Source organism: Globicephala melas, chromosome 18 (assembly GCF_963455315.2).
Source record: "Globicephala melas chromosome 18, mGloMel1.2, whole genome shotgun sequence".
Lineage (NCBI taxonomy): Eukaryota > Metazoa > Chordata > Mammalia > Artiodactyla > Delphinidae > Globicephala > Globicephala melas.
Window position 1 is genome coordinate 3,638,172 of NC_083331.1, and position 14,242 is coordinate 3,652,413.

The window sequence follows — 14,242 nt, forward strand, 5'->3', positions numbered from 1 at the left end:
AACAGAAACCGGGCTTTAGGAGGAAAGAGGTGATGGGTGTCGTCATACTTCAGCCTTGTTAGTATCTGGAAGAAGAGTTACATTTGTTCTGCTCTAACCCGAAGGACACGATTAGGACTTTTAACTATGCTTATCAACAACAAAAAAGCAATAATAATTTTCAGTGGTTGCAGCTTCCCCAAGGAGGCAGTAAATTCCAACCCATCATTGAAAATACCTGTGAAAATGATACAAGAGAGAGTAGGTCACATGACATGGCTCCTACAGCCCTTTCGACACTTAGATTCTGTTTTCCCAACTTGTTCGTCCTCATTTCTTTGTAACGAGCAAAGGCTTCCAGAATACCTGTCTGCGAGTTCAGCTTGCTGTCTCACCAAACACATTTCCTTCCAGGGTTGGTGAAATTGAAGTTTTCTGTTGGAAACAGGTATTCCTGTAGGTTGGAGGCCACATGAAAGATGCTACTGAGAGAGTCTTTGAGGGTCCCTTCTAGCTTGTAAGCGCAGTCCACACGTAGGTGCGGAGGTCTGTCTCCGGGAAGCTCAGAATGGTCTTTTGCTCTGTGTGTGTGTGTGTGTGTGAGAGAGAGAGACAGAGTGATTTAGGGATTTACCTGTAAATTTCACAGATCAAGTATCAGCTTACCAATTTAAAATGTAGAATAGGTCAGTCCTGATGTACTAGTGGTTTTATCATGTTGTTTTATTATCGGGTCTTATAGTCTGAACAAACACTTTCTCATAATTAACGCTGCTGTGCTTTGGACCCTGTAGATTTATATTGGCTCTTCCTCCCGGGGGGGGCTTATGGAAAATAGCCCACCTTTGTTGATTCGCTGTGCAAACAACCCTCTTAGGTACTGGCTACTTCACCTTCTCCTTTGGGGCCATGCTTGTGCGCAGTTCAGTTTTTATAGACCCGCTGCCCTGGGGACTGCCCTTCAAACGCTGCCTCTATCTCTGGGCTAGGGATGGAGGAGTCTGTCTTCTTTCCTCTCACACCAGTCCTCTTTCTGCACTTCTCAAGCCCTGCCAATTTTCGTTCCCTTCTCTGAAAGCAGGTTTTATAGAAAATTCCCTTGCCAGCCCGGGTTATGTATGACGGATGGCAAAGCCAAACTGGGGTCTGTGCTAGTTTTCTGATTTATCGGGAAGACACATCCTAAGACCTCTGTAACCAGCTTAGCTGCCTTGGTCCTTCGGGAGGGCACACGTGCCCAGGAGGAGTTTGCACGTACGGCTCCCGCTGAGCGGCGCGATTACCAACGGGCTGTGCTTTAAGTTAGTCTGAGTTGTGTATTCATCTGTGAAGTTGGCAAATACTTGAAAGCCACAAGCTACTGTTTTCTGAAAGCTTCTTTGCACATGAGCCTAAAACGTCTGTATTGAATTTGGAAATTGTCCAGTAACTGCCCTTTTAATGCAGTGAAATGTAGATTACAGCTGTTTCCTCTGGAAAGACGCATAGTGTCGTAACTCCTCTCTCTTCTCCTCCAGAGTGTCCCCTCTGCAGAAGTCGGAGATAGTGGATGTGGTGAAGAAGCGGGTGAAGGCCATCACCCTGGCCATCGGGGACGGTGCCAATGACGTCGGGATGATCCAGACGGCCCACGTGGGTGTGGGCATCAGTGGCAACGAGGGCATGCAGGCCACCAACAACTCGGATTACGCCATCGCACAGGTCAGTGGTGTGGTCGACCCGCCGTCCCACCTTGTCGACAGGGTCCGCTGGGCACGAAGGCCTGGCTGGCGCTTGACCTTCAGTGCAGCCCTAGACCTCTGCCCCCCCTTTGGAAGCCGCGTGGAGGAGAAACCACCAGTGTATTTGGGTTTCTCTGTTGCCTCGATCTTGTGCAGTTACGAGGCCCTGTCCTGCGGTTTGGGTTTCCTTTCCAGCTGTGGGGCAGGCTGGGCCTTCTGTCGTCCAGGTGAGATGTCATTCCTGACAGATGGGTCTCACTGATTTTATAAATAATAATCTCTTCCCCTCAACTCTGCAGCTGCTGCATGTCCTTTTCTAATGCCATCCCGTGCCCAAGGATGGCTGTGCTCGTAGCATCCGTTCTCTGCAATTCCTATCCTGATCTCCCCTCTTCCAGAAGGTGCTGGAACCCTCTCTCAGCAGCTATTTAAGGTCAGGGGGAATCAGGGATTCACTGCCGCTGCCCTCCGGGGCTGTGTCCAGGGCTCTCCAGGACCACTGCTGCCAGGTGGAGTGCCGGGAGCGTGAGCCCTGGGTTTGGGCGGCAGTTCCCCTGCGGTCAGCAGCCCATAGCCTCCGGCAGTTCGGCCACATCCAGCCCGTTCCTCTCTGGACCGTACGTTTCAGCAGAGGCTCCTGACCTCCTTAGTAGTTCCTGTCCCGGCAGCCTGAGGCTGAAAGAAATGTCCACTCCACAATCACAACCCAGAAGTGAAGGAAATATACCCAACCTCCTGACCCCTGGGGTGCATATCTAGACCGTTGATGCTGCTCGACCGTCAGGAAAATCTAGACATCGTGGAGATCACAGACTGTTTCCTCCTGTCTCTGGGTCACAGTGTGCTGGGATTAAATGCCTGCTCGTTGGCTATAGTTCCCTCGTATTTCTCCACTGTTCAGTCTTTTGAAGAATGTGTTAACCTAACCACGTGGACACAGTAATGATGGCTTTTTCCTCCTTCAAGCTGAGCTGTGGGGCTGCATCTTAAACACGGAGGAGCTTGCGTCAAGCTGGTCCTCTGCGGCTTTGGGAGCTCCACCTCCCGGAGCGGGGCTGTGCCTTAGATCCCATCTCCAACTCCCTCCCAGCTGGTGGTTGTGCAAACACTGGGAAGAACTGCAGGATCCTCATGGCTCCGAAAAGTGCATGAAATCAGCCTTGTTCCTTTGGGGTTTTTTTTTTTTTTTTTCTTGCGGTACGCGGGCCTCTCGCTGTTGTGGCCTCTCCCGTTGCGGACCACAGGCTCCGGACGCGCAGGCTCAGCGGCCACGGCTCACGGGCCCAGCCGCTCCGCGGCACGTGGGATCCTCCCGGACCGGGGCACGAACCCGCGTCCCCTGCATCGGCAGGCGGACTCTCTGCCACTGCGCCACCAGGGAGGCCCCAGCCTTGTTCCTTTGTTGATTTCAAATAAATCCTCAAGATGATTGCTGAAGTCGGTAGGAAGAATGAATTCCGATTTTACGGGTGGGGAAACTGGGGCTCCTTCACCATAGGTGACCTGCCGTGGGTCTGAGGCCCCAGGGTCAGAGAACAGCGGACCTGCACGTGACCTTGGGGGACCAGCCCCGCACACCTGCCCAGTTACTTTGCCGCGTCAACTGCTCCAAGGCCTGTGGGACTCATGCTTCCCGCAGTCTGTCAGCAACTGTAGACTTTATGCACCCCAGCATTATTAAATACTTGAGTTATAGCATCATCTGGCTGGCAGGATCTTTAGAGATTTCCTAGGAGCTCCAGGCAAATATTTGTCTGTCTTTTCCTTTCAAATGTCTAGGGAAGGGAGATTCCATGACTTGCTTTATTGAAACTGTACTAATAGGATGTGGGATCTGGAGCAATTGGTCTTTTCAGATTATTAAAGGCCAGTCAAAATTAAAGGCAAATCAAAATCAAGGGAGGGCGGAGAGGGGAGCAGGACTTTGTAACTCTAGTTAGGGGTTTTCTTGCCCATCCAGCGCAAGCCAGAGGAGGGGAGCTGACGGGTGGAGCTGACGGGGGGCCCCATATGGCCGCCATCCCTCCTGCCCGCCGTCCCGTTCACGCTTAGGCAGAGATCCCGTTATTCGGGGGCTGCGTTCTCCTTGCCCTACACCCTCTCCACCCGACAGTTTGCTTCCTCCGCCTTAATTACTAGGTAGGAAATGCCGCAGTTTGCTGAATTCCTTTAGCTGAAGTTAATAAAACAATCAGTGTCTTCGGTTGAAGTTAACGCCTTGCCCTGGGTCTGTTTATTTTCATGTGGACGAATACATTTTTGATTGGGTTTTCGAGAACGTGCCCTGGAGAGTCGTTCCAGAAGGGAAGAAGTTAGCTCAAAGACTTGTCCTTGGGAAAATGAGGAAGTCGGCAAAGCTCTGCTTCTATTTCTTCCCCACCGGCCCCTGCTTCTGTCCGCAGGAGCGGCCCTGGGACGGACGGCCGGCCCCCGTCTTGCTGCTTTGCTGTGAGTGGGCCGCCCGTGTAGTGTTGGGTCTCCAGCCCTCGGCTGCCTGCTCTCCTCGGGAGAGAGTCATTCGTGCCCCCTGCCTTCTTAATGTTTTTTGAGAGACCTCATGAAAATAGCATTTCGATTTAGGATCTGTTTTTTGTGTTTTTTTTTTCCTGAAAAGAAGTCACTGTAGCGCCAAGCCAGCACCTTCGGGATGATTCCAGCAGATGTTCTCTGTACCCATTGAAGGCTGAACTCCAGGGGGTCCAGGTCAAATGCAAACTTCCTTTTTATTTGTTTCGCTAGTTATTTTATGATTCCCCGTTCCCCTCTGGAATCCTTGATGAGCCTTTATGGAGGGTTTTATTTTTCCATATGTACCTACTCCTCCCATTTTGGGGTCTCATTCAGCTTTTCGAGCAGCACGTAGATGAGACATCTGCCTTCCCCGATCTGCAGAAACGCGCCGAGATGCGATTCACGTGGGACTGAGCCCCTCTTCTTAGCGCTAAAGCAAACTGTTGCATGCCTTCCTCTTGAAAGAGTATTTTTAAAAAGATACTATATTTTCAGGAAGCCTTTCTTTTTTACAGATAGTTCAATATAATCTCAAAAGCTATCTGGAACGAATACGAAATTTACAATAGCACCAGGGTTTCTAGTATCCGTGGATGTTCTCACTCCAACCTGGTTATCTCTCCTGGGAAAGTAAACAGAGTTTGAGTTTGTGGACTTCCCTACGACTCAGAACAGGAGTTAAGGTTTTAGTTCAAGGCAACCAAGGAGGGATCCAGCACCAGGCGAGGCCAACTGAATATACTGTGAATTTAAGCAGGGCTGCACCCACAGACGGTGCGTACACGCCAGAGTACGCCCAGGCTACAGCCCAGAGAAACAACCCATTTCCCTCCCTCCGGCCCCTTGTTCACACTTTTGGGGACCTTTGGGAAAGAGGACAGAAAGAGCAAAGCCAGGCTAAGGGAAGGGGAGGCTGAGGAGATATGATTGGAGTGGTGACCCCCTGCCACAAGGAGGATTCAAGTATTTTATTGGAATATTGCTGAATATTTCAGACTGTGAGAGCTAAGCTGTTACGTCACTCTGAACTTAGTAGCCGCTGCCTGTTGGTGTTTTGTTCGGATGGATGACTGCGTCGCACTCCAGCAAGAGGGGCCGTGTACTTGTCGGAGGCCACAAAAAGGGGAAGGACGTGGGTATAGAAGTGGAGGGCAGAGTGTGTGTCTGCGTCTGTGAGTCTCACTGTCTTTAACCTGCAGGCTGACAGCGGAGACAGGTAGCGCGTGTATGTGCATCCCTTCTGTTTCCAAGGATACTGGTGCACGAGTGTCCCTGTCCCTTGTTCCTGTTGTCATCATAAAACCTGTGATTCAACAGAAGCATCTGATTCCCACTGCTCTTTTCTTCCAGTGCTGATGGGCTACCTTCTTTTAATAATTAAGATCCTGAAAAAGAAGTTGCATAAATAGATTTTCACAAGAATAGCCGTTCGAAGTCCAGCTGTGCGTTTGGGGAAAAGAAAAATTCCGTAGATTTAAGAGGAGGTTTTAGTCATTCTCACCTGGCCTGAAAGCTCTGCCTTTAGAGGGAATGATGTTCTTGGGTTACCTGCAGAATCCGGTTTCCTCCACTCCCTGTCAGTCTCCTCCTCCAGAGGACGTTCTGTGATTCTCCTTCCCAAGTGATGGGCTCTCCTGGACCCTTTTTCTTTCCTTTTTCAGTTTTCCTACTTGGAGAAGCTCCTGCTGGTTCACGGCGCCTGGAGTTACAACCGGGTGACCAAGTGTATCCTGTACTGTTTCTACAAGAACGTGGTCCTCTACATCATCGAGGTGAGTAAGGCTGCTTCTTCCTTGAAGAGGACAGCCTTTAGGTAATTAGGTCATTTCAAGGAAGGATTTTGTTCAGGGATAAGTAAAAAGATACTCCCCTGATGTATCGAGACCTGTGACACACACAGCCTCTTTGAAACCGGGGACACCTTCCAGGTCCAGGTTCTCTGGATCAAAAGCCAGGAGTCCCGGGATGCCTTCTCCACACTGCACGCCCTCCTCCCTCTGCCCAGCGGACAGACGGACAGGGGGAGGCCCTCTTCTGCGTGTCCCTCCTGCTGTCACTCACACCCTCCTCCCCGAGGTGGCCAGAGCCTGGGCAGCAGCCGGTGGGCACGGAGACATTCCTAGGCAACCCATCTGTTTCTATCTTGAATGAAAGGGCTTCTGGCTGGCTGTCTCATGGAATCTGCAGGTTTCCTGAGCTTTTGTTCATTGCTTCGGGGATGTTTAGATGCTGCCACTGCAGCAGGGAGGATGTGGGATTGAGTGGGAGGAAGCCAGGAACGTAATTAAAACTCTCTCAGTGAACTCACTGGGTTGTCAGCCTGTTTTTCAAGATGCTGATTCCGTTGTAAGTGAAATAAACGTGCTGTCTGGGACTAGCAGGGCGGATGGGGCCGAGGGACAAGTGGAAAAGGCATTTCATGTTTGGTCCCAGGGGCACCACCAGCCACCTCGTTCCTCCTTTTGAAGAATAGCTTTGCTATAAAGGCGTGGCCGTCATGACTAAGAGATTTCCAGACGTGTTTCCTAAAGAGGAAGCAGGCAGTCACTCTATGGGACAGTAGAAGAGCCATGGTCATTGTGTGTGGTGCTAATATCTCCTTCCATTGTGGGTTATTTTGTGTCTGATTTCTCAACTCTTGGCAGAAATAATAAGCAAGGCATATATCCACTTTTTCTGATGTGGTCCCTTAAAATCCTCAACTCAGATCATTGAACAAGTGGTTTGCTCATGGAACTGTGATTAACCATTTCTTTACCAAATTGTCTGTTTCTTCCAGTTGAATATGCAGGTCAGACTTAGAGGTTCACGTCACTCACTCTTTAACTAAACTCCTACCGAGTAATTTTCCCAAGTTGCACAGGTTGTGCACTGCACAAGCCTGCCCAGCCAAAGTGGTCAGTAGGGCTGAAACACAGGAACACCTAGAAAAAGAGATGCATTTTTCTAATCTGCACAAAGGGCAGCCCGCTTGCCTTGTCTGCTCGTCTCGTGCTGCCGTGTTCACCTCAACCCACTCCGAGTAAGAACTTTGCGATGTTACACGTAATGGACTTTGTAGTGTCTGTCTTATTCCTGTCCACATTTTGACAATTCGCTTTAGGCGCTTAAAGATGTTTGCCGCCACCCCCCATGGCATTTTTTGCGTCTGTGATAGGAGTCACTCCTGAATGTCACTTGGGGTCGTAGATAATTAGTGCTGTGGACTGAAGTGACGAGCATTGGAGTCCCCGTCCCACATAACAGCCCAACTTTCACGGGCATTTTCGTCTCCTGGAGGTGCTGGCTTCAGAAGATTTCTCAATAATCTGGTTTTCCTCACAATCAGCACATTACAGATAGTCTAGACTTCTTATCAAGACATTCTCCATGAAGCCCCAACCCTTGAATTTTCCAGAGCTTCCTTGGGGGCCCTTCTTAGTCATTTACACCTACTATCTTGCCTTTTTCCTTTTTAAAAAAAAAAATCAAGGGGGCTGAGGCTGTGATGAGTACAATTTCAGTCTGTCTGAAAAATGCTGTTTGGAACACTTTCAATTCTGAAAGTGCTGGGCGAGTTCCTTACATTAATATTTCAATTGTGGCCAAGCAACAGGGATTAAATGGTCTTTTCTAAACAGCCTTTTAAACATTCTTTACAGGGTGAAAAATGAATGAATGAATGAATGAATGAATGTCTCCACTGATCCATGCCCAATTTTCTCCTTAGTATTTCTGGGCAATTTTAATTTTATTTATTATTTATTTGTTAGTTTATATTTTTGGGGGGGTGTTTCAATTTTGTTTTATTTTTTTAACATCTTTTTTGGAGTATAATTGCTTTACAATGGTGTGTTAGTTTCTGCTTTATAACAAAGTGAATCAGCTATACATACACATATATCCCCATATCTCCTTCCTCTTGTGTCTCCCTCCCACCCTCCCTATCTGACCCCTCTAGGGGGTCACAAAGCACAGAGCTGATCTCCCTGTGCTATGTGACTGCTTCCCACTAGCTATCTATTTTAGGTTTGGTAGTGTATATATGTCCATGCCACTCTCTCACTTCGTCCCAACTTACCCTTCCCCCTTCCCGTGTCCTCAAGTCCATTCTCTACATCAGTGTCTTTATTCCTGTCCTGCCCCTAGGTTCTTCATAACCTTTTTTTTTTTTTTAGATTCCATATATATGCGTTAGCATATGGTATTTGTTTTTCTCTTTCAAACTTACTTCACGATGTATGAAAGACTCTAGGTCCATCCACCTCACTACAAATAACACCATTTCATTTTTTTTATGGCTGAGTAATATTCCATTGTATATATGTGCCACATCTTCTTTATCCATTCATCTGTCAGTGGACACTTAGGTTGCTTCCATGTCCTGGCTATTGTAAATAGAGCTGCAATGAACATTGTGGTACATGACTCATTTTGAATTATGGTTTTTTCAGGGTATATGCCCAGTAGTGGGATTGCTGGGTCGTATGGTAGTTTTATTTTTAGTTTTTTAAGGAACCTCCATACTGTTCTCCATAGTGGCTGTATCAATTTACATTCCCACCAACAGTGCAAGAGGGTTCCCTTTTCTCCACATCCTCTCCAGCATTGATTGATTGTAGATTTTTTGATGATGGCCATTCTGACTGGTGTGAGATGACATCTCATTGTAGTTTTGATTTGTGTTTCTCTAATGATTAATGATGTTGAGCATTCTTTCATGTGTTTGCTGGCAATCTGTATATCTTCTTTAGAGAAATGTCTATTTAAATCTTCTCCACATTTTTGGATTGGGTTGTTTGTTTTTTGATATTGAGCTGCATGAGCTGCTTGTAAATTTTGGAGATTAATCCTTTGTCAGTTGCTTCATTTGCAAATATTTTCTCCCATTCTGAGGGTTGTCTTTTCATCTTGTTTATGGTTTCCTTTGCTATGCGAAAGCTTTTCAGTTTCATTAGATCCCATTTATTTATTTTTGTTTTTATTTCCATTTCTCTAGGAGGTGGGTCAGAAAGGATCTTGCTGTGATTTATGTCATAGAGTGTTCTGCCTATGTTTTCCTCTAAGAGTTTTACAGTGTCTGGCCTTACATTTAGGTCTTCAATCCATTTTGAGGTTTTTTTGGTATATGGTTAGGGAGTGTTCTGATTTCATTCTTGTACATGTAGCTGTCCAGTTTTCCCCGCACCACTTATTGAAGAGGCTGTCTTTTCTCCATTGTACATTCCTGCCTCCTTTATCAAAAATAAGGTGACCATATGTGCGTGGGCTTATCTCTGGGCTTTCTATCCCGTTCCATTGATCTAGATTTCTGTTTCTGTGCCACTACCATAGTCTCTTGATTACTGTAGCTTTGTAGTATAGGATCCTGATTCCTTCAGCTCCGTTTTTCGTTCTCAAGATTGCTTTGGCTATTCGGGGTCTTTTGTGTTTCCATACAAATTGTGAAATTTTTTGTTGTAGTTCTGTGAAAAATGCCAGTGGTAGTTTGATAGGGATTGCATTGAATCTGTAGATTGCTTTGGGTAGTAGAGTCATTTTCACAACGTTGATTCTTCCAATCCAAGAACATGGTATATCTCTCCATCTGTTGGTATCATCTTTAATTTCTTTCATCAGTGTCTTATAGTTTTCTGCATACAGGTCTTTTGTCTCCTTAGGTAGGTTTGTTCCTAGGTATTTTATTCTTTTTGTTGCAGTGATAAATGGGAGTGTTTCCTTAATTTCTCTTTCAGATTTTTCATCATTAATGTATAGGAATGCAAGAGATTTCTGTGCATTAATTTTGTGTCCTACTACTTCACCAAATTCGTTGATTAGCTCTAGTAGTTTTCTGGTAGAGTCTTTAGGATTCTCTATGTATAGTATCATGTCCTCTGCAAACAGTGACAGCTTTACTTCTTCTTTTCCGATTTGGATTCCTTTTATTTCTTTTTCTTCTCTGATTGCTGTGGCTAAAACTTCCAAAACTATGTTGAATAATAGTGGTGAGAGTGGGCAACCTTGTCTTTTTCCTGATCTTAGTGGACATTGTTTCGGTTTTTCAACATTGAGAATGATGTTGGCTGTGGGTTTGTCATATATGGCTTTTATTATGTTGAGGTAAGTTCCCTCTATGCCTACTTTCTGGAGGGTTTTTATCATAAATGGTGTTGAATTTTGTTGAAAACTTTTTCTGCATCTATTGAGATGATCATACGGTTTTTATCCTTCAATTTGTTAATATGGTTATCACATTGATTGATTTGCTTATATTGAAGAATCCTTGCATTCCTGGGATAAACCCCACTTGATCATGGTGTATGATCCTTTTAATGTGCTGTTGGATTCTGTTTGCTAGTATTTTGTTGAGGATTTTTGCATCTATGTTCATCAGTGATACTGGCCTATAGTTTTCTTTCTTTGTGACATCTTTGTCTGGTTTTGGTATCAGGGCGATGGTGGCCTCGTAGAATGAGTTTGGGAGTGTTCCTCCCTCTGCTCTATTTTGGAAGAGTTTGAGAAGGATAGGTGTTAGCTCTTCTCTAAATGTTTGATAGAATTTGCCAGTGAAGCCAGCTGGTCCTCGGCTTTTGTTTGCTGGACGATTTTTAATCACAGTTTCAGTTTCAGTGCTTGTGATTGGTCTGTTTATATTTTCTCTTTCTCCTGGTTCAGTCTCGGAAAGTTGTGCTTTTCTAAGTATGTGTCCATTTCTTCCAGGTTGTCCATTTTATTGGCATAGAGTTGCTTGTAGTAATCTCTCATGATCCTTCGTATTTCTTCAGTGTCAGTTGTTATGTCTCCTTTTTCATTTCTACATCTATTGATTCGAGTCTTCTCCCTTCTTTCTTGATGAGTCTGGATAATGGTTTATCAATTTTGTTTATCTTCTCAAAGAATCAACTTTTAGTTTTATTGATGTTTGCTATTGTTTCCTTCATTTCTTTTTCATTGATTTCTGATCTGATCTTTATGATTTCTTTCCTTCTGCTAGCTTTGGGGTTTTTTTGTTCTTCTTTCTCTATTTGCTTTAGGTGCAAGGTTAGGTTGTTTATTTGAGATGTTTCCTGTTTCTTAAGGTAGGATTTTATTGCTATAAACTTCCGTCTTAGAACTGCTTTTGCTGCATCCCATAGATTTTGGGTCGTCATGTCTGCATTGTCATTTGTTTCTAGGTATTTTTTGATTTCATCTTTGATTTCTTCAGTGATCTCTTGGTTATTAAGTAGTGTATTGTTCAGCCTCCATGTGTTTGTATTTTTTACAGATATTTTTCTGTAATTGATGTCTAGTCTCATAGCATTGTGGTTGGAAAAGATACTTGATATGATTTCAGTTTTCTTAGATTTACCAAGGCTTGATTTGTGAACAAAGATATGATCTATCCTGGAGAATGTTCCAGGAGCACTTGAGAAGAAGGTGTATTCTGTTGTTTTTGGATGGAGTGTCTTATAAATATCAATTAAGTCCATCTTGTTTAATGTATCATTTAAAGCTTGTGTTTCCTTATTTATTTTCTGTTTGAATGATCTGTCCATTGGTGAAAGTGGGGTGTTGAAGTCCCGTACTATGATTGTGTTACTGTCGATCTCCCCTTTTATGGCTGTTAGCATTTGCCTTCTGTTTTGAGGTGCTCCTATGTCGGGTACATAAATATTTACAATTGTTATATCTTCTTCTTGGATTGATCCCTGATTATTATGTAGTGTCCTTCTTTGTCTCTTGTAATAGTCTTTATTTTAAAGTCTATTTTGTCTGATATGAGAATTGCTACTCCAGCTTTCTTTTGATTTCCATTTGCATGGAATATCTTTTTCCATCCCCTCACTTTCAATCTGTATGTGTCCCTAGGTCTGAAGCGGGTCTCTTGTACACAGCATATATACGGGCCTTGTTTTTGTATCCATTCAGCTAGTCTGTGTCTTTTCGTTAGAGCATTTAATACATTTACATTCAAGGTTATTATCGATATGTATGTTCCTCTTACCATTTTCTTAATTTTTTGAGGTTTGTTATTGTAGGTCTTTTCCTTCTCTTGTGTTTCCTGCCTAGAAAAGTTCCATTAGCATTTGTTGTAAAGCTGGTTTGGTGGTGCTGAATTCTGTTACCTTTGCTTGTCTGTAAAGATTTAATTTCTCCGTGGAATCTGAATGAGATCCTTCCTGGGTAGAGTAATCTTGGTTGCAGTTTTTTCCCTTTCATCATGCCCTGCCACTCACTTCTGGCTTGCAGAGTTTCTGCTGCAAGATCATCTGTTAACCTTATGGGGATTCCCTTGTATGTTATTTGTTGTTTTTCTCTTGCTGCTTTTAATATTTTTTCTTTGTATTTAATTTTTGATAGTTTGATTAATGTGTTTTGGCGTGTTTCTCCTTGGATTTATCCTGTGTGGGACTCTCTGCGCTTCTTGGACTTGATTAACTATTTCCTTTCTCATATTTGGGAAGTTTTCAACTATAGTCTCTTAAAATATTTTCACAGTCCCTTTCTTTTTCTCTTCTTCTTCTGGGACCCCTATAATTCGAATGTTGGTGCATTTAATGTTGTCCCAGAGGTCTCTGAGACTGTCCTCAATTCTTTTCCTTCTTTTTTCTTCATTCTGCTCTGCAGTAGTTATTTCCACTATTTTATCTTCCAGGTCACTTATCTGTTCTTCTGCCTCAGTTATTCTCCTATTGATTCTTTCTAGAGAATTTTTAATTTCATTTGTTCTGTTGTTTATCATAGTTTGTTTGCTCTTTAGTTCTTCTAGGTTTTTGTTAAATGTTTCTTGTATTTTCTCCATTCTATTTCCAAGATTTTGGATCATCTTTACTATCATTACTCTGAATTCTTTTTCAGGTAGACTGTGTATTTCCTCTTCATTTGTTTGGTCTGGTGGGTTTTTACCTTGCTCCTTCATCTGCTGTTTGTTTCTCTGTCTTCTCATTTTGTTTAACTTACTGTGTTTGGGGTCTCCTTTTTGCAGGCTGCAGGTTCGTAGTTCCCGTTGTTTTTGGTGTCTGCCCCCAGTGGTTAAGGTTGGTTCAGTGGGTTGTGTAGGCTTCCTGGTGGAGGGGACTGGTGCCTGTGTTCTGGTGGATGAGGCTGGATCTTGTCTTTCTGGTGGGCAGGACTGCGTCCGGTGGTGTGTTTTGAGGTGTCTGTGAACTTAATATGATATTAGGCAGCCTCTCTGTTAATGGGCGGTGTTGTGTTCCTGTCTTGCTAGTAGTTTGGCATAAGGTGTCCAGCACTGTAGCTTGCTGGTCGTTGAGTGGAGTTGCGTTTTAGTGTTGAGATGGAGATCTCTGGGAGAGCTTTCACCATTTAATATTGCATGGAGCTGGGAGGTCTCTGGTGGACCAATATCCTGAACTGCGCTCTCCCACCTCAGAGGCTCAGGCCTGACACCGGCTGGAGAACCAAGACCCTGTCAGCCACATGGCCAATGTCACGTGGATTGTGGAGGGTCTGGCCCTGTGATCCAGTTGTTTATAGTCTCACTCCAGCTGCTTATCCAGCAGAGCCTTCTCCCTGCTTAGCACTTTTGTGGTCGCGCTGCCTTTCTGATGCGCAGCTGGTATCATGTGCAGATTCCCCAGGTCATGTATGTCTGTGATATTAACCTAAGCTTTACTGCCAAGTCACCAGAAATCTCCGAAAATAGCTAGCTTTTTACAACAGCCATTACCTCCAAGCTTCTTCTCTTCTCTCTTCGGTGGAGGCTTCCTGATCTTAATTTTAAAACCAAGAAGCAGAATCCTTAGCTGAGGGCAGACAGTTCGAGCGTTCTCCCAGACGGCCTCTGCCATTGCCGAGCAACCTCTGTGGCGTCAGCGTGTGCGCTTCAGGTGGAATTCCAACACGGGAAAGTACTGCTTGTATGCTGTTTTAGTGTGTTCTGAGCTGAAAGGTCAAAGATTTTTGTAAGTTGATTTTCTCATTTGCAATGAATAGTGTTGCGTTCTAAGGGTTGTCTTGTAGTTAATTACTTATGTGAGAATAAATTAAGTATATTATGTATTTTTCTGAACTGGTTTTCTTGTACATCAAGGAGAAACCCTTTGTGATAGCCAGGACATTCTCAT

General features: G+C 44.6%; 1 protein-coding gene across 2 annotated transcripts in view; it reads left to right on the plus strand.

Annotated features, from left to right (window-relative positions):
• Positions 1-14,242, plus strand: part of LOC115866786 (phospholipid-transporting ATPase IB) — a 529,444-nt gene that overhangs the window by 315,574 nt on the left and 199,628 nt on the right. For both annotated transcript variants that reach the window (XM_060287727.1, XM_060287726.1), the window contains exons 26-27: positions 1,497-1,680; positions 5,873-5,983. In XM_060287727.1, the coding sequence (XP_060143710.1) occupies positions 1,497-1,680; positions 5,873-5,983 (295 nt within the window). The remainder of the gene's footprint in view (positions 1-1,496; positions 1,681-5,872; positions 5,984-14,242) is intronic.